The sequence below is a fragment of the Amia ocellicauda genome, chromosome 21, assembly GCF_036373705.1.
Source record: "Amia ocellicauda isolate fAmiCal2 chromosome 21, fAmiCal2.hap1, whole genome shotgun sequence".
Taxonomy (NCBI): domain Eukaryota; kingdom Metazoa; phylum Chordata; class Actinopteri; order Amiiformes; family Amiidae; genus Amia; species Amia ocellicauda.
Window position 1 is genome coordinate 10,512,436 of NC_089870.1, and position 22,667 is coordinate 10,535,102.

Sequence of the window (22,667 nt, forward strand, 5' to 3'; positions counted from 1 at the left end):
TGGAAGGCCAAGAGAGATTAGGTTTATACAGTGTGCAAAGACCCTAACCTCCCTATTCCCACTGGTTTACAAAATAAATTATATATCGGAGAGCATTATTTTGTGTATTTTAGCTTAATATTACATCAAAATTAATTTAAGTGATCAAAATAGATTACATTTTGGTTAGGTTAGATTAGGGTTAGAGTCCCAAGTAAACTTTTGCTTTTGTTAAGGTTAGGATAACTGTAGATTTATATGGGCCTAGTTACCCATACTGATATTGATGTCATATAATTGTTTATAGCATCAGGTCTCTCCTTTCGCCAGTACAATCACAGTTCACAATAAAGATTTCAGATGTTAGGTTAATTCAAATTCAATGTCCCTTCATTAAGTAAAAAATATTTTCAAGGTAGGTAAATAACCCATTAATGTAATAAAAGTAGGAACAACCACTTAACCTGCTGTGAAGCACTTCAGTTGTGTCAGGAACATATTCAGATTTAGATAAATGAGAGGTTTATTCCTATTTAATTATTTTACTTGTCTTGTGCAACACGTGCCAATTTAAATAGCCACCATATTTGTTAATAACAGAAGTCTGCTTCTTTGTCTCGCTGGGAGGGAGTGACTGGGGGAGTTCCTCAGCAGAGTGGCTTTGTGGGTAAATGTCAAACCCAGGTAAAACCCAAGACAAACATTCCAGGGCAGACAATGGAACGTGTCTTGAAATAATTCTAATTAGAGCCAGGCTGAACAATAACGGGGATGGTGTGGAGCAGATGGGCACAGGGATTGGGGATGGCGCTGTGAGGAGAGGGTGTAAGGAGGTCTGACAGATGAACAAAGAGTCCCCTCGCAGATGCCTGTACACAGTCTGCGGGTCAGAGGGGACTGCATGCCATCTGCTCAGCTGTAGGACTGAACTAAAGTGGGGCAATCCTTCCTGAAGTCTGTCTGAATACAATGGGCTTGTGCTGGATAACACATGGGGTCACCCTGCACCCCCGCTCCCCACTTTAGAAGGACTGAACAAAACAAAACTTAAATGCAAGAGAGAAAATGTCCATGACAATTTAATTTTCAATACAGTATAATTCTCCTCCAACATTTTGGTTCATTTCAGTATTGTAACTGAATGTTTAGTCCAATTAGTTTATTTAAAATAAACCATTATTCCTAAATATACAATAAATCCTTAATGTAGACTCCATGAATGGACTCTTATTTCAGAAAATCTATGATGGTGTAACATTAAAGACTCAATATTTGATATAGAAGTCATCTGTGAATATTAATTTTCAAAAATTATGTCTTAAAATATGCTGTATTATATTCAGTGTAAGATTCAGAGTTTCCAGTTTTGCTTGTGTTTCAAATTGGAGTTTCCCAGCAGATGATGACAGTGTTGTTGTTGTTGTTTTACAAGCTGTATATAATAAGAATGTCTAGGTTTATTAAAATCCCCATTCTACATTCTATTCCTTCAATAGAGCTGCAGCACTTCAAAGCCCTGTTTATATCCTGCTACATTGTCTTTGGCATTGGTGAGGGAGTGTGTGTGTGTGTGTGTGTGTGTGTGTGTGTGTGAGGGGAGTTGCATCAGCAGCATAACAATGCTGAGTTTTGGGGGATGCCTGGTGTTGTTTTGCACCCCCCATCAAGATGCATTAGCCCCTGGGTTTGATTCAGCACTTCACGGCTGCTTCTGCATGACCTTTGACCTGTGTGGGCCCGGTGCTATCACAAAGGCTCTGTTGTTCTTTGAGTTAACCCCCCCTCCAAAATAGTCTCAGCTGATGTGTGCTGGGTCGCTCTAAGAGGCGGGTGGGGGGGAGTCTCCATTGTGTCAATCTAAATGTCAGCTCACTTAGTAGGATAAGAAGTAACCCTTTCAGGCTCGTCCTAGTTTATTTATTTTCAGTAATTTGTCTGTAGGACCAATGCAATCACCCTGTAGCACAAATCATTGTACATGGGGAGATGATCTCTACTTTTACATATAAATTAAAGTCTTTATCAAGGCAATAGTAAAGATGATTACTTCAGTGTGCATTAAAATTATTCTCTCATTTTCTTTCCTTTAGATGCAATGATAATTTTACTCTAGACTCTGCCACAGAATAGCCTGTTTAGAACTACAAAATGAAATGTTTCATGACTTACAGAGTGCGTTATGCTAATGTAATCTTTTAAAGTGGAAAAGGGAATTTAATGGTCTGCTGGCGACAGTAATATTTACAAATTAACAGAGAATACTTGCATGCAGGTTTCCTTTTTAAGTAAAACAATTCAAAGTTGCTTGTGTCATTACATTTCTTTTTTAAATCTTTTTTTCTTGTCAGTGTGTTTAGCTGTGCTGTTGCTCGGTGCAGGTTTAGGGTTAATCTGTTACCATGGAAATGAAAGCGCTGAGCGGCTGGTGCTTATATGTAATCCTAATAGGGCCCTCCACAATCAAAACAACCAACTGAGGCTACAGTCTATTTCCTTGCATAGTAAATAATTTGACCCAGTCCAAATCACTCCCTGCTCTGTTGCTCGTTGCCGGCAGGCTGCCACTTGTGATTTGTGCATAAATCAGGGCCACTTAGGATGCAATGCAACCTTCACTGCAGATTTCTGTCTGCAGGGTGGAGCAAAAACTGGGAAAGATTGCTGCTGTCAGCACTCAGTGATCTGGTGATAGGGCCACATGTCCCGCTCTATTCTTTTCCAAGATCTAAGTCCAGAAAACACACCTCCTGTATGTTTTGTAATTGTTTGTGCTCTGAATCCCTACAAGAGAATTCCAGATCCTATGATTCAGTCAGATTCATAAAGCATTTTCGGCTATTAATTTGAGCAAACAAACAATTTCACTATTTTTTTTGATTAATGAGAAAATAACAAGTGTTATCTTAGAGTCGTGATACATATCTTATACATACACTCACCTAAAGGATTATTAGGAACACCTGTTCAATTTCTCATTAATGCAATTATCTAACCAACCAATCACATGGCAGTTGCTTCAATGCATTTAGGGGTGTGGTCCTGGTCAAGACAATCTCCTGAACTCCAAACTGAATGTCTGAATGGGAAAGAAAGGTGATTTAAGCAATTTTGAGCGTGGCATGGTTGTTGGTGCCAGACGGGCCGGTCTGAGTATTTCACAATCTGCTCAGTTACTGGGATTTTCACGCACAACCATTTCTAGGGTTTACAAAGAATGGTGTGAAAAGGGAAAAACATCCAGTATGCGGCAGTCCTGTGGGCGAAAATGCCTTGTTGATGCTAGAGGTCAGAGGAGAATGGGCCGACTGATTCAAGCTGATAGAAGAGCAACTTTGACTGAAATAACCACTCGTTACAACCGAGGTATGCAGCAAAGCATTTGTGAAGCCACAACACGTACAACCTTGAGGCGGATGGGCTACAACAGCAGAAGACCCCACCGGGTACCACTCATCTCCACTACAAATAGGAAAAAGAGGCTACAATTTGCACAAGCTCACCAAAATTGGACAGTTGAAGACTGGAAAAATGTTGCCTGGTCTGATGAGTCTCGATTTCTGTTGAGACATTCAGATGGTAGAGTCAGAATTTGGCGTAAACAGAATGAGAACATGGATCCATCATGCCTTGTTACCACTGTGCAGGCTGGTGGTGGTGGTGTAATGGTGTGGGGGATGTTTTCTTGGCACACTTTAGGCCCCTTAGTGCCAATTGGGCATCGTTTAAATGCCACGGCCTACCTGAGCATTGTTTCTGACCATGTCCATCCCTTTATGACCACCATGTACCCATCCTCTGATGGCTACTTCCAGCAGGATAATGCACCATGTCACAAAGGTCCAATCATTTCAAATTGGTTTCTTGAACATGACAATGAGTTCACTGTACTAAACTGGCCCCCACAGTCACCAGATCTCAACCCAATAGAGCATCTTTGGGATGTGGTGGAACGGGAGCTTCGTGCCCTAGATGTGCATCCCACAAATCTCCATCAACTGCAAGATGCTATCCTATCAATATGGGCCAACATTTCTAAAGAATGCTTTCAGCACCTTGTTGAATCAATGCCACGTAGAATTAAGGCAGTTCTGAAGGCGAAAGGGGGTCAAACACAGTATTAGTATGGTGTTCCTAATAATCCTTTAGGTGAGTGTATGGCCCACAGTATGGGATGTTTTGAGGGGCATTTTCATCTGCTCCAGTTTTCTGCTAATGTAGCCCATTCTCTGTCTCTCTCCTCAGCACCGGGACTATTCCACTCGCAGCATCGAGGAGTATGAAGCCGAAGGTATGAATAGATAGAGCAATAATAGACCTGATGATGTGATAGAACCTATATTTCAAGTAGTTAATTAGCTGGAGAAATCATAGTTAAAACATATCACCTATAGGAATTATTTCATTTACGTTTTCAAAGATTAGTTAGATGTTTTACAGATTCACTGGATTGTTTCCTTGCTTAACCCTGCTGTGGTACCATGGGGTCTCTGTCACCCCACCCTAATGGTACTGTCAACAACTTGTTTTATGGTACCAGAGCAGGGTTAAACTGAGATTAGTCCTCTGTCCTGTAGCGGTCTAGTGTTCTTCTGGTCAGACCACTGTTTTCCCAGGTTCTCTTCTTTCAGTCTGTAAACCACCTATGTTCTTGTCTCCGGTGTCCCTGCAGGTCAGTTGCACCTCTGGAACCCCGATGACCCATGCACGCCCCGCGGAGGGTTGACTCCGTCGCCAGACTGGCTTGAGGAGCGGCTGCAGGGAGTGTGTGAGGCGCTGGGGGTGTCCTGGGATGGCTGCGCCAGCTCCAAGGATCTGCTCTCTGTGTGTGAACAGCTGGACCTGGAGGTGAGCACAGCACCCCACATAACAGCTGCAGGAAAAAAATATGTTTTTAGTAATAATAGTGCAGATTGCATGTGTTATAATGGAGATGTAATTATGGGAATGTAGTCAAATTAGGATCATTAAGGGCAATTAATTTAAATACTGTCCACTGTTTTGATGCAGGTGATGGAAGATGTTGTTCAGAAGCTGGACAGTGATGGGGTGATGAGTGTGCAGGACTTTGTGTCCAGGGTCCTGAACCACAGCAAGCCCCCTACTCCCTCTGCCTCCACCCCTTACCGACAGCTCAAGAGACACCACTCCACACAGGTACTGACCCCTGCTCTCCAAACCCTTCGGTCACAGCCGTCTGCTCCAAATCTGCAAATGGACTGTTGTGTATTACTATGGAACTAAAAGCTGAAGGGGTTTTAGAGGGAGGTAATGCTGTCTAATGGTTAACATCCTCACCAGGTTTCTAAATTTTATACTGTGTTGTCTGTTAAGCCGTTTGATGAGAGTGGCAGGCGGACCGCCACCCCATCGGCGATGACCAGCACCATCGGCCTGCGTCTCTTCTCCTTCCTGGACGATGGCTCGGGCTACACTGCTGCCGAGCGTTTACTGGATGCCTGGCAGGTGGAGGGCATCGAGAACAGCCCAGAGATCCTGGAAGTAAGGCCGCTTCCCAATTACAAAGTTAATTATCTCACCTGGTTGATGATGAAACCAGTGTTGCCATTATTGAGACATCCTCCCTGAGATTATTAACCTGAATTAGCGTTAAGGTCTTATACCATATGCAGGTGGATGTGAATTGAAGCATTGACGTGTTCTTCTGGGGTGTGTGTGTTGCAGGCTCTGGATTTCAGTATGGAGGGGAAGGTGCACCTGAGCGAGCTGACCATTGCACTGGAGAACGAACTCCTCATCACCAAGAACGGCATTCACCAGGCTGTGCTGGCCAGCTTCAAGGCCGAGATCCGTCACCTACTGTGAGTGCCACCCACCCCGACCTGACAGACAGTTCTCCACACATGTACACACACATACATCTACACGCGCATGACAACGTCCATGATAAAATAATAATAATCTGTGCCTAAGAACCATATCCTGCTTTGTTTCTTGTTGAGGTTGAGGTTGGTGTTGGTGTGTGAGGCACCAACAGCGACTCTCCGCTGAACTGCACTGGTCTTGTTGTGTGCCTGTCTATCAGGGAGCGTGTGGACCGTGAGTTGCGTGAGAAGGAGAAACTACGCTCGGACCTGGAGAAGGCTGACAAGCTGAAGACCCAGATGGCCACCGAGGTGGATGAGCATCACTCTGCCATCGAGCGCCTGAATGACCACAACCTACGGTAACCCTGGCCTGCATTTCTCTGACCATTGAAGGACACTGTGTGCTAAGAGGCTTTCGATGCCTCCAGTAGAAGACTCTTGCACCATCTTTCATGCAGTCAGACCTCTGCTCGAGAGTGTTTTGAAAGAAAGCCCACATGAAAAGAAACAGACAGGAAGAAAGAATTGTTAAAGTGATACATAAAATTAAAAAATCTTATTCTCAGAGAGGCAATCAATTTAAGTCCTAAAGCCTTGTTCCAAATTTGTCATGGGTAGAGAGAGTGAAGGCATCCCTTGTACACTGTGTTACTGGCATTGTAAAATTGACATGGTAGAAAACACGATTGGGTGAAGAGGGTAATGGGGTTCTCTGTGATATCTATGGGTAGCAAACTGGAGCAGGAGCACAGGGACAGGCTGGCTGCGGTGCGGGCGGAGCTGACCCGAGACCTGGACCACATCCAGCAACAGGCCAGCTGCCAGCGGGCCGACCTGGAGAGGGAGGTGGAGAAGGTGAAGGAGGAGGAGGCCTTCCTGCGTGATCGCCTCTCGCTCACACTGAAGGTATGTTGAGCACAATAGAGAAGGTGCATATTGAAGTGGTGGGAGATCAGATGTCCATGATGTCACCTCACTCTGTACCTGTGCCTGCAGGAGAATGGGCGTCTGGAGGCGGAGCTGCTGGAGAACACAGAGAAGCTTGTGGAGAGTGAGAACCTGGTCAGCAAACTGCAGAGGAACCTGGACAACATTCTCAAAGAGAAGGTGGGTCTGCATTGATAGCACTTACACGGGTGCCATGCCACTAGCACTCTGGGAGAAAAGGTGGAGAACACAAACCCTCTTTATGTAGAAAGATCATCATTGTGTTAGATCCTAGGCAAATGATACGCACTGAGCTTTCGAATGAGAAAAAAATGTTGACACTATGCATCACTAATCACTGCCCCAAGAAGAAGGATCTAAGTGAATCTCACCCATGAGTAGCTGTCATAGTAAAATACCAGGGTTGTTTATTTTTCCTCTTCATAAAACATCACTTTCTATCTATCTATCTGGCGTCCCCTTCTGATGCCCTCCTTGTTGGTTTGTTCCCTCAGTTTGGTGATCTGGACCCGGGCAGCGCCGAGTTTTTCTTGCAGGAGGAGAGGCTGAAGAGCCTGCGCAGGGAGTACGAGGAGCAGTGCAGGGTGAGCAGAACAGCCCCTTGATCACAGATTTCATTAACAAGACTTGTGAATGTTTTGGTCATGTTTTTTTAACCGATAAAGCCCTTTACAAAACAGAGCATGTTTGCAGACCACAGCCCTCTTCTCACAGATAGAAGGTTATGGTGTCAAGACCCTTTGATTTTCTCCTCACAGTTCAGGCTAGGTTTTGCAGTGAGTGTGATGTCGGTGTGTGATGTTTGTGTGTGTGTGCCCAGGAGCTGCAGGACCGCATTGATGAGCTGCAGGTGGAGCTGGAGGAGTATCGCACCCTGGGCCGGACCACCAGGCCCTGCCTCAACCCCTCCCTGTCTGAGGAGTTTGACAACAAGAGCCCTGGCATCGAGTCTGACCTAGGTAACTTAACTGTAACTCTGCCCTCAGAATGAAAAGGCCTAGACCTACATCAAATCAAACATCTTGACCTACCAACAAATCATAATCAAATTACAAACTTGTACCTTATGGTGTTGTGATTTATAAGCAGTAGGAAGTAGCTTCTGCAAATACATTTTACCTTTATAGGGTACAGGTTCAAAGGTCTGTCAAAGTTTTGATTTGTGTCACCCCAAGTCTGCCTACTGCTCTGTCATGGAGCTTCTTGAATGCTTACACCCTTCCGGAAGACTCCTTTTGAAAAGTAGCTGTGTGGTCTCCCCCAGGTCTCGGATCTGAGGACTGCCCACCCTTCAACATGAGCCTGGAGGCAGAGATGCTGATGGAGCAGCTGAAGGACCAGCACCTGCAGGACGTGGAGATCCTCAGAGCAGAACTAGAGAGCAAGGTTAGGGGGGATGGACGCTACATCTATTGAAGAACTTTATTCAGATGTGCAAACGCATACAACCATCTCATTTTGTTGTTTTGTGTTTTTCCAGCCTAGACACTAAATGACTTAATTGGGCCAATCATTTTGTTTCTTTTACTGTGTAGGTCAACGAGTTCCAGCAGCAGTTGGGGGAGCTGAGGGCAGCACACGAGCAGGAGCAGAACCAACTGGCTCAGAGATGCAAGGAGGAGACGCAAGCTCTGCAGGAAAATTTGAGCCAGGCCCAGAGCCGAGTGACAGACCTGCAGGGGTGGCTGGATGCAGGCGAGACACAGCGAGAGAAGCTAGAGGAGTGCATTGCCACAGAGAGGGCCGAGCTGGAGAACCGGCACGTGAAGGAGGTCAGCGCCGTGAGGGAGGAGACCAGCTGCCTTCAGGCCCGCGTATGTCAGTTAGAGGAGCAGCTGAGAGATGCAGAGAGCGAGCGCAAGAGCATGGAGCAAACCCAGGCCTCCGAGAGGACGGAGCTGGAAAGGCTGCACTCCGAGGAGCGGGCCAAACTGGAACAACAACACGAGGAGGCACTCCAGGCACAGCTGGAGGCGGAGCGACAGAGGATGCTGGGGGAACAGGAGGAGCGGGAGCGGATGCTGACCGAGGAGTGGGAGAGGCAAAGGGCCTCGCTGGAGGAGAGGCACCGGGAGGCTGTGCAGGAGCTGAACACAAAACAGAGGGAGGAGAGAGAGAGGCTGACGGGCCTGCTGGACAAGCTCAGGCAGGACACCGCAGAGGAAAGGTAAGAGGGGGTTGGAGTTATACGCAAGTGGCAGTGGTAAGATTAGAAGAATATATTGGATTCCTAAATCCGTCGTTCCTTATCAGATCTATGATTTTGGAACAATTGAAACACATGGACTGTGCCAAATAGAGAATACTTCCAATAGTTCGACAGCTCACATTTAACCATAAAATACATGTTTGTAACAGATTTCTCATTCATATTCTAATTATCGAAAGTGGGTTAAAATTTACAATATGATACTTGGTTGGTTGTTTATCTAAAATACTGCGATGCTTTGATGGATTTCAATTATTTACCACCATACTGAGGGGAAAGGTATATTTTCTGATATTTAATTTTCTTTTGAGATACGTATTTAAAATGAGGGGAAATGTATATTCCTTTGTGAAGTGAAGGGCTGTTTATTGGTTTCCTGATCCAGTTGGATGTACATTACTCTCCACCATGAGAACTCTTGGTGATAATGTTTTGTTGATGGTTAACATGTGCAGGAAAGAACTGGAAAACCACTTTTCCCAGAGGATCAGGGAAGTGGAAGCTCGTTTCTCAGGAGACCAGGTAGCTGTGTTGGAACAGTTCAAGGTGGATGTATCCAAGCTGGAGGAACGCTATCAGAAGGAGCTCAAGGATCTCTCCGAGCAGCACTTGGAGGAGAAGGCCCAGTGGGAGTTTGAGAAGGAGGAGATCCTCCAGGAAGGCGAAGAAGAAAGGGAGCATCTCCGGGAAGAGCTGGAGCGAGAGAAGGAATCTGCGTCCCTGGAGTTTGCCAATGAAAGAGACTTGATGGAGAAGAGCTACAAGGAGCAGTTAGCTAAAAATCAGCAGCTCCAAAAAGAACTAGAAGATCACATTAGTACTGCTCAGTTTAAGGATACTGAGCTCCGCAAGCAGCTGTCTGATCTACATAAAGAGCTTCAAACCAACTTGGAGGCAAAGGATTATCTTCTGATCCAAGCAGAGAGGAAAGCTGAGGATCTGGACCTGCTGCTGCACCAGGCAGTGGAAGACTTTGAGCAGGAAAAGGTTGAGATGCAGGGTCAATTGACTGACCTTGAGGACAAGAACAAGAAGAATCTGACCCTGGTAGAGAAGCAAGTGGAGGAGAAAGAGGCTCTGGTGGCGGAAATCAGCCAGCTCACGGCTAAGATACAAGAGTTGGAGGCTGAGGCGGCTGAACTATCAAAACTTCGAGAGGACTTTGAAGAGTCCAAGAAGGAAAATGAAGAAGCTTTCTGCACAGTTTCACATCTCAAGAGAAGGATTGAAGAGCTTGAAGCTGAAACAGAATGGCTCACTAGCATGAAACAGGAAGATGAGAGAGATGCAGGAAATCTCAATGAAAGTATTATGACTCCTGGTGATGAGAGCACAGAATCTCAGGTCCCTGAGCTAAAAGACCTTCCTGATGACCTTGAAGCTGGTTTTCTTCAAGAGAAGCTCATCCAGCTGGAAAAGCAAGATGAACTGATTCCCCAACTTCTGGAAGAATGTGAACACAATGTAAGAGAGCATGACAGCTGCACTTGTGAGATGTTGGAATTATGTGAGAAAGTGAGCCAGTTGCAGGATCAGGCTTATATTACAGATGAGTTGCAGAGCCAGTTAGAATGTGTTAGCGAGCAAAACCTGGAGCTCAAAAAGCAGGTTTCCCAGCTTCAGGAAAGGACCGTTGAACTTCAAGATATATTGGAAGACAATAGCAAAAAGATTGCAACTGGAGAACAAGCAGAGAAAGAGAACAAGGCTCTCCGATTGGACATGTCTAAGATGATGGAATGGACCAAAGAGCTGGAGGACAAGGCTCTGCAGTTGATGGATCTTCAAAGCAGGTATGACGAATGCATCAGAGAAAAGAGCAGGTTAGAGGAGGGAAAAGTGCAGCTGGAGGGCAAAGTCCAAGATCTCGAGGAGAAGATGCAAGATATAGGAGACTTCCAGGACCAGCATGCCGGATTTGAAATGGAAATGGCCAGGATAACCGAAGAAAACTCCAAACTCTGCCTGCAGATCCAAGAGCTAAAGAAACAAGAAGAGGTGCTTAACAACCTCCGTCAGGACACGGAGAAGATTATGGAGGTAGCCGAATGGAAAGCCAAGAAGGAGACCTTTCATGAACTTAACTCGCAACTGGAAGCAAAGATCCAAGCCGTTTCAGAGCTGGAGGATAGCTGTGCTGTGTTTGAGAGGGAGAATACTGCTCTAAGGGACAATGTGACTGCACTCCAAGAGAAATCTAAAAAGTTAGAAGAAAAGATGCAAGCCCACAGGTAATGTACCAGTTGGCATGGCTGATTTTGGAAAATCCTGCTGCTTTACGCAAGTCCCAGCGCAACTAACCTTACGTTCCTGCTTGGCTGTTTAGTGCAACTGACCTTTTTTGGCGCCAGACGTAGACTAGTGCTTTTGCCACCCGGGGAGTCCTCTTTGCCATCGCTGTGACTGTATTACTGTGTTAGAAACAATCCTTCTTGTAGATGTGAAAAATCAAATAGGCTTGTATCTTCCTGGTATGCATGGATCTACTGTATGTGGACTAAGGAAAAAGGTTGCCAACGTTCGCTGCAATCGAGCTTTGGATATTAATGAATCTGTTGGGCCGTGACTAATATGCTGCTTTTACTTGCAAAACTATTTTTAAGTGTATAACCTATGTATGTTCAGATTCTCTGTCTAGTTCACATTAAGTCCCAGGAACCTCCACAGGCTGTATCCCGGAGACATACTTAAACAGTTGGTCGACGCACCAAAATATAATAATTAGAAACATGTTAAAATTATTTGCTTTTAATAATGCACCATCAGCCAGAGACTTAGCAGGCGGGGAGGGCTTCCTACCAACTGGGCAGCCCTTTTGTCAAAAAAGGCCTGGGGAGAACTCTGGATTCTGGGTGGGCCTCTACTAATATACATTCAACAGCAATTTTGGTTGGAGAGGAGGAGGAGCAAAAAACTGAATGCACACAAAAACCATGGCAACTTGGGGGTAAGGAACTGACACCTGCAATTTTAAGACCTGAATCATGACATGTCCCTACTGTAGAACTGAGGCTGGCCGTCTGGTAGAGGAGAATCTGATCCTGAAGAGGGAGATCTCCGCGCTCAAGGACGACAGGGACTTGTCCCAGGAGAAGCTGAAGGACCTGAGCGAGAGCCAGGGGGAGATGCAGTAAGGAGCTTTCATCCCTCCAGAGCATTTATGTGGCACATGCTCAGTAGAGGCAGACAACATTATCAGCTGATGGATCTATTGATTAACAGCTTATTATATCTGAAGAAATGCAATAGAAGTACCCATAATTTTGTTAAGACATTTCGATGAATAGATCAATATTAATCATTTCAACCCATTGTATATTAGTTTTCTATACTCTGACCCATGGAAAATTCAGTATCTTAATTAACAGTATTTTTCAGCACCTTCAGGATACAGAAAAATCTGTATGACTGTAATAGATGTTGTTTTTAAATGCCAAATTGGTTTCCATTATTTAACAGGCACAAAATCGAACACATTAGGAAGGAGAAGATGGCCGCTCAGAAGATGGCTGAGAACCTAAAGAAACAGGTGAAAACCAAAGTCAAGTCACATGTTGCTCCGATTTAATATCAAAAGTGTCACTGGTGACACCAGGACGTCTGTATTGAGTTATACGAATAGAATGCAATTTAATGGTCTTTTTTGGTACAAACTATTTTAACTCCTTGTGTCCCTGTGCTGTCCAGGTGTCGGAGCTGCGCAGCCGAGGGCAGCAGCTGGAGGATGAGAATGGGCTGCTGTCGCACAAGAACGCCCAGAACGCGGCCGATGTGCTGGAGCTCAACCGCCGGCTGTCCGAGCTGCTGCGGCAGCGGGAGAGGAAGGAGGGAGGCCGGCGTCATCACCTTCAGGGAGAGCTTGAGAGGGAGAGAGCGGCGCTGACCATGGAGCTGGCACAGGAAAGGAACAAGGTGAGCCTAAGGAAGCAGGTCAGCCTGGTGTGGGTCTCAGACATGTAGGAAAGAATAACTTGAAAACAAAACAAGAACTGACCATGTACATGGTGAACAACGTTTTCTAGTAGAGGTTTTCTCAGTCGTGTTGTCTCTCGGCAGATGGCAGCTCGTCTGTCAGGCCTGGAGAGTGAGTTGGCTGATGCCCAGCAGAGAAATACCCAAATGGAGCAGGAGAGGGCGCTGCTGAGTCAGAAGCTCACCACACTGAAGGAGCAGGTGAGTTCAGCACAAACTGAGCTGGAAACAGGCTTCATTTTCCGTAGGCTTAAACTACAGCATTGGAGCAGAGTATTAAGCATTCAGAGAAGCCAGGCAACAATATGTTTATCTGGTTTTCCATATATATTAGGCCAAAGTATTTGAAGCAACTGAACGTAACCTTCATGCAAAACTCTTCTGCCACCCTCATCACAAGTTACATCCAAATGAAAGGCACCAACTCTTCTGTTTTCCTGAGCAGGACACTGAAGTGAATGCCCAATGAGTCATTTTTCGAGCACGTAGGCTGATTTGTGCCATTGGCTTGGGCTGGGAAACTGAGGCTGTGTGTCTGTCTGTGCAGCTGTGCGCTGAGAGGGACCTCGGCACCGAACTCGCCGACGCAGTGCTGAGGAGCGAGAAGCTGCAGAAGGAGAAGGACACCCTGAGTGACGAGCTGAGCCGCTGTGTGGACAAGGTGCTGGACAGAGCCAAGACCTCCTTTCTGTGTCCGTTTAAATATGGCTAAGCTCGAGCATTTTCACTGTGGCATGTTGCATGACAGAAAGCTGATTGTGAGATTATAATATGTACCATGTACATACCAAGGTACTGTATGTGTAAAGTTGTTCTTTATTCTAATTTACGCCATCAATAGTCTAACTCCCCGGTTTATGTGCAGGTGGCGAAGCTGGGAGCTGTGGAGAGCCAGCTGTCTCATCTCCGGCATGAGCGCCAGGCCATGGAGCAGCAAGCCCAGGGTCTCAGGACGCAGCTCTGCGCCTCTCAAGAAAAGGTAGGTCTGCCCCATTTCATCATCTACTTTCGCTGTTTTCACTGAGAAATTCAGTGATGGTCGGATTAGGATAAGTTTCCTAACCTATTCAATTCTAAGGCACAACTGCTTAACCTATTATTATTATACACCGATCAGCCATAACATTATGACCACCTGCCTAACAGCCCTGACCCGTCGAGACATGGACTCTACTAGACCTCTGAAGTTGTGCTGTGGGATCTGGCACCAAGACGTTAGCAGCAGATCCTTTAAGTCCTGTAAGTTGCGAGGTGGGGCCTCCATGGATCGGACTTGTTTGGCCAGCACATCCCACAGATGCTCAATTGGATTGAGATCTGGGGAACTTGGAGGCCAAGCAACAGCTTGAACTCGTGATTCATCAGACCAGGCCACTTTCTTCCATTGCTCTGTGGTCCAGTTCTGATGCTCACGTGCCCATTGTAGGCGCTTTCGGCAGTGGACAGGGGTCAACATGGGCACCCTGACTGGTCTGCGGCTACGCAGCCCCATACGCAACAAACTGCGATGCACTGTGTGTTCTGACACCTTTCTATCAGAACCAGCATTAACTTTTTCAGCAATCTGAGCTACAGTAGCTCGTCTGTTGGATCGGACCACACGGGCCAGCCTTCGCTCCCCATGTGCATCAGTGAGCCTTGGCCGCCCATGACCCTGTCACCGGTTCACCGCTTTTCCTTCCTTGGACCACTTTTAATGGGTACTGACCACTGCAGACCGGGAACACCCCACAAGAGCTGCAGTTTTGGAGATGCTCTGACCCAGTCGTCTAGCCATCACAATTTGGCCCTTGTCAAAGTCGCTTAGATCCTTACACTGCCCATCTTTCCTGCTTCTAACACATCAACTTTGAGGACAAAATGTTCACTTCCTGCCTAATATATACCACCCACTGACAGGTGCCATGATAACGAGATTATCAGTGTTATTCACTTCACCTGTCAGTGGTCATAATGTTACGGCTGATCGGTGTATTTCTTAGCAGACTTTCAATTTTTACAATATATCACATTATTTTTACATTCCCATTTATACAGGTGTTTTTTTTTTCTATTCTGGAGCACTCTTGTATAGCCTTTCCGAACATTTCTTCAGGCTGTGCTGCTAGAATTCATATTGTCAAGCTCTGCTACGATCGAGTCGGTGTTGTGTGATGAAGTTGTGATCTTGTGCGGCAGGTCCAATCACTAGAAAACGCTCTACAGACCATCAACCTGCAGAGTGCCCGGCTGAAGTCAGACCTGCGTGTGATCCAGCAGGAGAAAGAGGCCCTCAAACAGGAAGTGATGTCACTGCACAAGCAGCTGCAGAACTCCAATGATAAGGTACAGTCCACACTGAGATCTTATACTCTGCATGTTTCACATCTTCCTTTTTGACTATCATCTCACATTGATATTGAGAACAGAAGTGTTTTCCTTTCAGCCTGCCTCTTCCAATTTGTTCCCTTTATTTCCCAGTTTGCCTCCCGTTTTGTTTCTTAGTTTGCTTTTCAGCACTCTGAGGCTTTTATGTCATCAAAGCAAACCAAACTGTAGTTGATTATTTTTGTTCTTCTTTTCCATTTCATTTGACAATGCTGTCATGTCTTACTGAATATGGTTCCCTCAAGGCCTGTCCTTTTTGAGTGATATCAACAAACCTCCCATGCTCAGTGCTATTAATTACTGTTTCTTGGAAGTAGGTCTTGACACACTGTATTCAAAGGGGTAACTCTGATATGATTACACACAGCACACAGTGTGCATGGTTTTCTTGACATGGCTTTCTGTGTGTTTGTGTGATCAGAACCAAGTCCTGGAGGTGGCGCTGAACTCCAGTGGGTTCCAGAACCAGCACAAGAAGCTGTTCTGGGATGAGCTGTCCCGGCTGGTGGAGCAGGAGCAGCAGCTGCTGAGGCTGGAGAACGAGCGACTGCAGCAGGAGGTGCAGACCACCAAAGGGGACCTCAACCACTCTCGGGACAAGGTGAGCAGGCTGGGCTGAGCCTCACCTCCGCAGAACCACAGCTGGGAGGGGGTCGGACACTTAGAAAAACAGTAGAGATTAGATGTATATGTACAATGTGACTTGATCAGCAACATTTTCAGTTAGGTTTAGAGTCCAGACTAGGGTTAGATCTTTGGGCAGCTTAAATCGAAAATTGAAAAATGCAAGTATATGGAGAAATAAAAAAATGGTTTCATAGGCCTTAAGGGTTTTAGATTGCTAGTGTGTCAGTCCTGGGGTTGGTAACCCTGAGCTCTGTCCCCTGTCCTCAGACTCGGCAGCTGGAGTCCACCATCCTGTCCCTGAAGCAGCAGAAGCAGCAGGGTCAGTCCAGCCTGGTGAAGGCCGTAGAGCAGGAGAAACTCAGCCTGAAGAGGGAGCTGGAGTCGCTGCGCAAGGAGCTGCTCATGGCCAACAGGAAGGTGAGCAGCCGCCTGTGTCCAGCTCGGTTTCTGAACGCGTGTGGTGGGAACTGTGAGGTGCAGGGAGTCATATAATGCACCTGTGCGCCATGAAAAACATGGTATACACCCTTGTGTGTTCCCAAAAGCGCCAATGCTGACATGGTCTTTCCCCGACCTTGTCCCTGCAGGCCAGTGATCAGAGCGAGGGCCAGAGGGAGCTGGACAGCCTGAGGCAGGAGAACGACAACCTGAAGACCCGGCAGGCCAGAATGGAGAGCCAACTGTTGGAGGTCAGTGTTTTTGCCATCCAGGCTGATGGGAAATCCAGAGACACCTGCCAACACCATTTTAGTATCCTCTACCCCTCTAGACCTCGCTGACTCCCTACTCTCTGCCTCTGTGTGCCCAGGCTCTGCAGGTGCAGTTGGGGGCCAGGGTGCCACGCGAGCAGTTGGTCCAGGCCCAGCACCGGCTGCTGCAGGCAGAGCGGCGAGGACAGCACCGAGGAGAGGAGTTGGCAGGAAGAGGCCCGGACATCAATCTGCAGCAGGTAGGAGTTTGCAGTGTTGTTTCTAGCCACTAGGGGGTGTGGAAGAATCTCTGGAAAGTGCCACCTAGACGTAGCAGAGATTTCACATGGGAAATGACTCTGACTCACTTCGCTTTGGTACTCTTTTCTCCCTAATTGAATTAAATGCTTAGCCAATCTTAGGCATATCCATAAAATGTGTTTTTTATAACAGTAGTGGTCAAACCTAGAGATCCAGCCTTCTGCATCCTCAATCATCTCACTTCTTGAATCTTGGTCTGTTCTCAACCTCATTTCACTCATTTTCCTCCACTGTGCCAGTCCTTGCCATTTAAGCATTGTGGTTCATTTCTCAGGTAGGTTCCCTGTAAGATCACTATAGTCTGGAGGAATAGGAAGGAATAGCCAGTGATACCTTATCTATTTAGATGACATCTCTCATTTGCTTAAAGGTGTAGTCAGAAACATTACTAAGCACAAATATCAGCGCCGAAGAAAATACATCTTGTCTTGTTTGGTTCTGCAGTTCTGCCTCTGAGATCAGTTTCTGTAATGAGATTCAGTGGAATGAGATGCATTTAATGTGAGCTTAATACATAACAGGTTCTCTAGCCTTTCCTAGCTGTGGCGTCTTCTAAGAAAATAAGCGTTACAGCGTATCATACTTTGTGCAACACATCAAGAGTCACGGAGAATACAGCCGTTTACAATTAAACACATCTGGACTGCCTATGTGTTCTGTCCACATTACAGCAGATGTATAAATATCATGTATAGATTTTGTCTCAGGAATATCAGTCGTTCAGAAGGATTTTAAAAGGTTTTGGAAACTTGAACCAGTGAATGCATACTGGTTTTGAGCAGTTTTCTGGAGCCTCAGTAGTTGGAATGGCTAATTTTAATATGTTGGATCCAACTTTTACAACCTCACTAAGTGTTTTTTTGGTTTTTTTTTTGCCGTGCATATTGGCTGCTCTTCCTGGTATTTTACTGTTAAGGGTATCTTTACTGTAACAGAATAAGTGTCCCGAACTGTGTCTATTGTTGTATTGATTTGCGGCCTCTGCAGTCTTGTTGACATGGTTTTGTATGAAGTTAAATGTTGCAGTCTATGTTTTGGCATTTCGTTTTAGAGTGTGAATGACAGAGACTTTCAAACATGTCACACGAGTGAGTGCCACTGTAAATATTCCAGACATCCATCCGACTTAATAAAACCTTTGTGAAAATAGGAGCGAGTCACAAACATTTTAATTGTTGCCAGAGTTCCAGGCTATATTCAATCAATGTATTTCCTGTCATAGGTAGGGGGCGCTTTGTCTGTTAGTGCTGATCTTTACTTACACTCTGGGTAGTTGCTACATCCGTGGCCGATGTGTCCCCTCCCTTTCACTCACCTCATCTTCACCCGCCCGACATCTCTTGTGGTGCTGCAGTAGTGTAGTTGTCCAGTGTCCCTTCACTGCTGCCATTCAAAGTCACTCACGGGTCACCTGGTACAAAGCTACAAATCACAAACCACACTATATCTGATCACAAAACTGCTTCACCCACCCCTTCACAGACATTTGTGATGGCTTCTGCTCTGGGCTGTGACGGTTGTAGAAGTGACTGTTAAACTGAGTCTTACTACAAGCTACAGAGGGACATGTGTAGAGTTGAGCTCCTTTATTGGGATTGGGCTGGGAGACTTCCTGCAGTCTTTGGGCCTGCTGAGTACAGACCGTTCTTTCTGGGAGTGGTGTCAGTTTCTTTCATTTCCCTGTTCTGTGGCGTTTCCTGCTTTCCCATGGGGCTGTGCTGTGCTGTGCTGTGCTGTGTCGTGTTGTGTTCTTCATGTGTTGGTGATTAACGGATTATAGCCCTCATTGGTCTACAGTGCAAAACACGCTGTTCCCTTCATTCAGCCAACCTAGACTGGGGTGGAAATAAGAGACTCATTACGTCACACAAGGAGCCGTTGCATGTCTTCAAGCTGCAGGCTCTTCTGCTGAAGTCCACATCAGAGGCTGGGAAATTCATGCCTTTCATCATCCTGTCTTTGCCTAGAAAGACAGAGTTTAAGAGTAGGACCATATTTTCAGTATTTCACAATTGAGAACAACAGCCTGCAGCTGGTAACCTCTGAAATGGATCCAGTGGAAGGGCAGCACAAGTCTTATTTCCATTCCGGTTACGGTGGTTTATTCATGGAAGTTAATAAGAAGAAATCTTTAAATTCCAAAGTTAGAGATGTAACTGAAACCAACAACAGCACAAGACAAAGCATGCTGGAAAGAGCTTTTTGAATAGCATGTTGAACCAGAGTAAATGTCTGCCCGGTGCTCAGTGTCTGACTTCAATTCAATTGAGTGCAATGGCGCTTTTCTACTGAAGTTACAGCACTGAGAGCTGAAGGTCCTGATTGAAAGACTATTCAAAAAGAAAAGGAATGGATAATGAAAATACCCTGCTTATAAGAAGGATGTTGTACTGGTAGTTCACTCTCTCCGAGACTGAATGGCCACCTGAGGCCACCATTTTGATGATGAGAGGCCACAGTCCAGCAGGCAATAGACTTATCTCCTAGTCAGCCTTATCCTGATGGCAGTATAGCAAATAATCAGTGCCACTCCTTGCATAGGACAGGCTTGATGTGACACTGCCTGTAAAAGCAATAGTGTGAGGTGCCTGTAGTGGATCCTGGGGACCTGCTGTCCTGCTAATTAATTACCTAATTGACCCCAGTCATCTGGCTCATTCATTATTTTAAACAGCTGGAGACATATTACATGATATAAGGCACTGGAATTCTTAATTTTGTTGTAAGCTAAACAATTTTAAAAAGGCAAATTTAAGCAAATGATTAGTTCAGTTAAGTTTTCATAGAAGTAACTGGGGGCTCGGCTGGAACACAAACCAGCAGGACAGTGGGGCCCGGGACCAGGGTTGAGAACCTCTGCTGTAGAGTGTGAACTGGTTCTGGCCTGTTCTTGGCCTGTCCTGCTCTGGCTGGTGCTGGTGTTGGCGATGGTGTTGGCATGTGGTGGCTGGCAGTAGCTTGAGCCTGGGTGAAGTGTCCCTGCCTTCTCTCTCCAGGGCGCGATACCGGAGCAGCGGGCCGCGCACGCAGACACCTACCGGAGGATCGGCAGACTGTGAAAGCCAGGCAAATAAATGCCAACCCCCTCCCCTCCCCTCCCTACCCCACACCCATCCCCTCGTATCCCCTCTTCAAAGCGGTATAAGCTAATTTAACCTCAACACCGTGCACCGCAGGGCCGCAGGGAGCCGGCTGAGGTGAATCTCCCAGGGTGCAGTGTGGCAGAGAGCCCTATCCTCTGAAGCAATGGGAATGCAGAGGCATGGGGGCCAAGGATCCCATTAAACAAGCTTGCGGGGGGAAGTTGTTTGCAAGGAACAGGAGGTGGGGGCATCAGTGTGGACGCATAGTGTACTGATTAACAATGCAGGACAGGTGTCAGAGGAACAATACAGGAGAACTAAGCGGTTAAGAGGAAGGGGTCATGTGTCAAAACCTGATCTTCATGTACACTCACCTAAAGGATTATTAGGAACACCATACTAATACTGTGTTTGACCCCCTTTCGCCTTCAGAACTGCCTTAATTCTACGTGGCATTGATTCAACAAGGTGCTGAAAGCATTCTTTAGAAATGTTGGCCCATATTGATAGGATAGCATCTTGCAGTTGATGGAGATTTGTGGGATGCACATCCAGGGCACGAAGCTCCCGTTCCACCACATCCCAAAGATGCTCTATTGGGTTGAGATCTGGTGACTGTGGGGGCCAGTTTAGTACAGTGAACTCATTGTCATGTTCAAGAAACCAATTTGAAATGATTCGACCTTTGTGACATGGTGCATTATCCTGCTGGAAGTAGCCATCAGAGGATGGGTACATGGTGGTCATAAAGGGATGGACATGGTCAGAAACAATGCTCAGGTAGGCCGTGGCATTTAAACGATGCCCAATTGGCACTAAGGGGCCTAAAGTGTGCCAAGAAAACATCCCCCACACCATTACACCACCACCACCAGCCTGCACAGTGGTAACAAGGCATGATGGATCCGTGTTCTCATTCTGTTTACGCCAAATTCTGACTCTACCATCTGAATGTCTCAACAGAAATCGAGACTCATCAGACCAGGCAACATTTTTCCAGTCTTCAACTGTCCAATTTTGGTGAGCTTGTGCAAATTGTAGCCTCTTTTTCCTATTTGTAGTGGAGATGAGTGGTACCCGGTGGGGTCTTCTGCTGTTGTAGCCCATCCGCCTCAAGGTTGTACGTGTTGTGGCTTCACAAATGCTTTGCTGCATACCTCGGTTGTAACGAGTGTTTATTTCAGTCAAAGTTGCTCTTCTATCAGCTTGAATCAGTCGGCCCATTCTCCTCTGACCTCTAGCATCAACAAGGCATTTTCGCCCACAGGACTGCCGCATACTGGATGTTTTTCCCTTTTCACACCATTCTTTGTAAACCCTAGAAATGGTTGTGCGTGAAAATCCCAGTAACTGAGCAGATTGTGAAATACTCAGAGCGGCCCGTCTGGCACCAACAACCATGCCACGCTCAAAATTGCTTAAATCACCTTTCTTTCCCATTCAGACATTCAGTTTGGAGTTCAGGAGATTGTCTTGACCAGGACCACACCCCTAAATGGATTGAAGCAACTGCCATGTGATTGGTTGGTTAGATAATTGCATTAATGAGAAATTGAACAGGTGTTCCTAATAATCCTTTAGGTGAGTGTATATTTGAATGTATATATCTGTGTGTATATACACTATTTCTTTACGATAAGAATACCTTAACGAGGTACGATATTTTTTTAATTTACAGCACTGATTATTTATTTACATAGGTGCTATGTAAAGATGCTGAAATGAAGAACAAAAGCCAAAAAAATCACATCTTACCTCGGCTTGATCGGTCACTCCTGTTAAATTAACAATGCTTTACTGGGTCTGTCTGACGGACCAGTCTTTGCCTCCACCTTCCTTCCTGGCCGGCTGTGCTCCCAGTGCCATAGCATTAAAATGAACGGTCTCTTTAACCAATGGGGCAGAAAAACTCTAAAAGCGTGACTAAAATATATATATATATTTATATATATATATCAAACTCGCAGTCCAGGCCATTTGTTAATTGCCAGACTTTGTTCCAGCTCATACTTTCATTACTTAATTGTATTTAAATAATTGAAGCTGCTGCTGAAATGCATTTAAATAATGAGGGCTTAGATTGAACAAAGATTGGAAATGGACTGACCTGTCTCTGCTCCAGGTTTCTCCATTTAATGTCAGTCAGTATTGTGAATGATTGTGATGCCGTCCTTTTATTGTATAATTAGGAAATGTTTTCAACTTTTAACTCTGATTCTTAATGACACAATGACACAATTGCAGACCACTAGCTAAAACACTACTGACAAACCACAACATTTAAAAAGCTATACAGATTTGTGCAACGACCATTGTAATGCTACCAGGAGAGGGCATTGTTGTTTTACACTTTCCCTGGGGACTACATTCCCGGCCTGCTGCAATGCACACCAAATACTTCATGATAACGTCTTAAAATGATAGCCGTAGCTGTGAATAATGCTCAAAGCACTCCTTTTATACAGTATTTTTGTACTTTTTGGCACTTACGATAGGAGTAGAAACAGACCGAGTATATATGGTGACTTTCTGCTCATCTCACTGTAAGGTTTCTTCTGATAACTCACATACCTTTGTATCCTTCTGAACTGGACTGCAGAGTGACCCAAAATCATAAAAATTGGGCCTTATTCTAGCTTGAAAATGT

At 45.6% G+C, this 22,667-nt stretch overlaps 1 protein-coding gene across 3 annotated transcripts in view; it reads left to right on the forward strand.

Annotated features, from left to right (window-relative positions):
* The window catches only part of nin (ninein (GSK3B interacting protein)), a 41,323-nt gene that overhangs the window by 13,922 nt on the left and 4,734 nt on the right, over positions 1-22,667 (forward strand). The window contains exons 5-29 of one of the 3 annotated variants that reach the window (XM_066694907.1): positions 4,222-4,267; positions 4,649-4,824; positions 4,987-5,133; positions 5,311-5,478; positions 5,662-5,798; positions 6,023-6,163; positions 6,536-6,710; positions 6,801-6,911; positions 7,247-7,336; positions 7,573-7,711; positions 8,017-8,138; positions 8,288-8,919; positions 9,417-11,192; positions 11,966-12,091; positions 12,421-12,490; positions 12,649-12,873; positions 13,018-13,134; positions 13,481-13,594; positions 13,799-13,912; positions 15,112-15,258; positions 15,722-15,901; positions 16,195-16,344; positions 16,515-16,616; positions 16,736-16,876; positions 19,934-20,533. In XM_066694907.1, the coding sequence (XP_066551004.1) occupies positions 4,222-4,267; positions 4,649-4,824; positions 4,987-5,133; positions 5,311-5,478; positions 5,662-5,798; positions 6,023-6,163; positions 6,536-6,710; positions 6,801-6,911; positions 7,247-7,336; positions 7,573-7,711; positions 8,017-8,138; positions 8,288-8,919; positions 9,417-11,192; positions 11,966-12,091; positions 12,421-12,490; positions 12,649-12,873; positions 13,018-13,134; positions 13,481-13,594; positions 13,799-13,912; positions 15,112-15,258; positions 15,722-15,901; positions 16,195-16,344; positions 16,515-16,616; positions 16,736-16,876; positions 19,934-19,996 (5,409 nt within the window). In that variant the 3' untranslated portion in view covers positions 19,997-20,533. Of the gene's footprint in view, positions 1-4,221; positions 4,268-4,648; positions 4,825-4,986; positions 5,134-5,310; positions 5,479-5,661; positions 5,799-6,022; positions 6,164-6,535; positions 6,711-6,800; positions 6,912-7,246; positions 7,337-7,572; positions 7,712-8,016; positions 8,139-8,287; positions 8,920-9,416; positions 11,193-11,965; positions 12,092-12,420; positions 12,491-12,648; positions 12,874-13,017; positions 13,135-13,480; positions 13,595-13,798; positions 13,913-15,111; positions 15,259-15,721; positions 15,902-16,194; positions 16,345-16,514; positions 16,617-16,735; positions 16,877-19,933; positions 20,534-22,667 lie in introns of those variants that run through there. The other 2 variants (XM_066694906.1, XM_066694908.1) reach the window with 2 other exon arrangements.